Source organism: Morone saxatilis, unplaced genomic scaffold, assembly GCF_004916995.1.
Source record: "Morone saxatilis isolate NCDOM2014 unplaced genomic scaffold, NCSU_SB_2.0 Contig16, whole genome shotgun sequence".
In the NCBI taxonomy this organism is placed as follows: domain Eukaryota; kingdom Metazoa; phylum Chordata; class Actinopteri; family Moronidae; genus Morone; species Morone saxatilis.
The window spans coordinates 14,773,065-14,775,735 of record NW_023339718.1 but is presented as its reverse complement, the minus strand read 5'-3'; the positions used below and the strand labels follow the sequence as shown (position 1 = coordinate 14,775,735).

The window sequence follows — 2,671 nt, the reverse complement described above, 5'->3', positions numbered from 1 at the left end:
AAAACAAAACTATCTGTCGCCTGTTGTCACATTTAAGAGCTTGTCTTTAACAAACTACTTCCCTATCACCAGATGCGTTTTTGTTGCGCACGATTAACCGTCACGACGCAGCAACGTCACCCGACGTGACCGGAAGCGTCGTGCTGCTAACGGTCAGCTGACAGAGCAACAACAACAACGTCTACTAACGGTCAAAGGTTTGTCCGTTACATTGATTGATCTTTACAGTTAATTTTATAAAGCGTCTATTATACGAGAAGACAATGTGAATACTGGCTGAGCGCCGTCTTGTCCTCTGGTTTGCTTGTTGTTAATGACCCAGCTGTTGCTAGCCAACACCCTTTAGCTAACTAGCTTTAACAGTTAATTATATAACGTTAGTTACATCGCAATAAGGCACTTTACTTTGTGTTAATGTTTTACCAGATGATTAAAGGGAAACATTTTGACCGACTCTGTCCATTGTTTTTACTGTGTGGAGGTTGTAGGTAACTCGATGAAGCTAACAATCTAAAGCTAGGGTCAATGCATTTCTCTTCAGGTTAGCGTACCAATAGTCAAATCATTTCTATTGATCACTTCATTCTTAAAGTAGCTTATTGTAGGGATACAACAAAGCATTGTGTTCATAAGGTATTCTGTATCCATCAATCGAGTAGTAACCAGAAAGTGTGTGAAATGTGAAAAGCTGATAAATGCAAGTCACCAGTAGAATATAATGTGGGACAATATCTAACCTGACTCTTTTTTCATTTGTAATTATATGAAACAAAGAAAGGTAATTCTGTGTTTCTGCTCCACAGATGGCCTACCCTAAATCCCACAACCCGTTTGCAGATGATGATGAGGAGGAAGATTTTAAGCCTAAAAGTAGGGGGTTTGATGACGACGATGACGGGTTTGACAGTGGGATGAGTGAAGCGGAGAGGAGGCAGAGGTACCTCCAGCAGGAAGTGATGCGTACAGCTCAGTCTGCTGTGGACAGCAGTCACCGATCCCTCGGCCTCATCTATGAATCCGAGAAGATGGGTGTGGAAACTGCAGAGGTATGTCAAACTAATCAGCTTTACCTTCTTACCTTCAGCATCTCCTCTCACAGACTCTATCTATCTATCTATCTATCTATCTATCTATCTATCTATCTATCTCTTTCTGTCTTTTCCCCACCCCGCATTGCCAGCTCCAGCCCCAGCCCCCAGCCCCAGTTGAACTCTTTCTAGCCCTGCAAGCCCCAGCCCCGCCCCTTGTCTCTGCTCCCTGGGACCCATCACCGGGAGCGCCCTAGCCTCTCTTCTCAAAGCCCGACCTCCCACCCTGAGAGCAAGATAGTGGAATCATAGGTGAGAGTTTCTGCAGTGTATCTGTGGAAATGCTGGCCAGGTTTTTCACAATTGTCACATCCACAGACAATATACCAAGTTAACCACGTCTGATTGGTTTTTACACTATGAAGTATACATGTCCAACTCTACAACCCAATGTCTCTATGCTCCTACAATCACTATGCAATAAAAAAGTGAGCTAAAAAAACCACCAACGGCCTATTTAAACTCATTGTGAACACTTACCTTGTTCGGAAATCCCAAAATATAACTGATGTCACTAGATCAGCACAACACTCTTAAATTGGATACCTTAAATTGCAAAGTAAATAACCCTTGTTATCGCTTTCTATATCGTTCCTATTTGTTTATTCTCTAAATACAAAAAAGATTCCATTTAATAAGTCGTAGAAAAGAGTGGGTGCTTACGCATAATGTACCGACCCCACAAGTATCTTCCTTAACTGGCCATACCATCTACCACCTTCACAACTGTTAGGACCAACTGGTAACACACGCGGCACACGTGCGTCAACCTCGCACTCCATCTTCATGTACAAGATGCTAGGACTTGCCATCTGAAGCGAACTAGGTCCGGTTGCGTTACACTAATGAGAGTTCTTGACCTTGCTCCATAAATAAGAACAACTTTATATTTATCATACCCCTAAAATAGAAGCTAGTATATATTATATGTTATAAGAAGAGTAGATATGTACATAAAGTGCAAAGCTGGTCAAGACGATTCGAATGTGAGCCATATGCCCCAGTAACTCGTCCAGAGATGCCAGTGCCAATAGGTCGATTTACTTAAAAGTAAAGTTGGCCATCTTTTGGAAGAATTAGATGGATTATATTTGTGTGTTATAGTCAGTTGCTAGGAGCGGGCAGAGCGCTCTTATTTATTTACGCACAAAGACCTGCGGACACAAAGGCAGGGGGGGTGTGGACAGAATAACCTGGCCTCCAAGTGTAAGAGGAAAGTCAAGGTCAAGGCCAAACCATCCCACTTTCAGTTGTGACTAGAAATGGTGAAAAGACTTGTGAATGTGACCAAGTATCTCTATCAAACAGCACAATTACGCCAAAACCTCAAAAGACCAAAGAGGGAAATATCCTAAATGTATTAACAGTCTAACTTAAGTCACACAAATCACCTATAAATATTGTTTCTATCTTGATTTCTTTCTGCAAGGATTATATTTACTTTACAAAATATTATAAAAATACTAAGATTGATGTAAGAAAATTATTAAATCTATAGTCAAGTCACAAAACAGACAAACATTTCAGTATCTGACTGCAACTCTCTGGTACATGGAAATTCAGTGAAGCTATTATGTGCCTGT

General features: G+C 41.2%; 1 protein-coding gene across 1 annotated transcript in view; it reads left to right on the top strand.

Moving 5' to 3' along the window:
- Window positions 1-92: 92 nt before the first annotated feature.
- Window positions 93-2,671, top strand: part of snap29 (synaptosome associated protein 29) — an 8,219-nt gene continuing 5,640 nt past the window's right edge. The window contains exons 1-2 of the mRNA XM_035658261.1: window positions 93-197; window positions 804-1,204. Coding sequence (XP_035514154.1) covers window positions 804-1,204 — 401 coding nt within the window. The 5' untranslated portion in view covers window positions 93-197. The remainder of the gene's footprint in view (window positions 198-803; window positions 1,205-2,671) is intronic.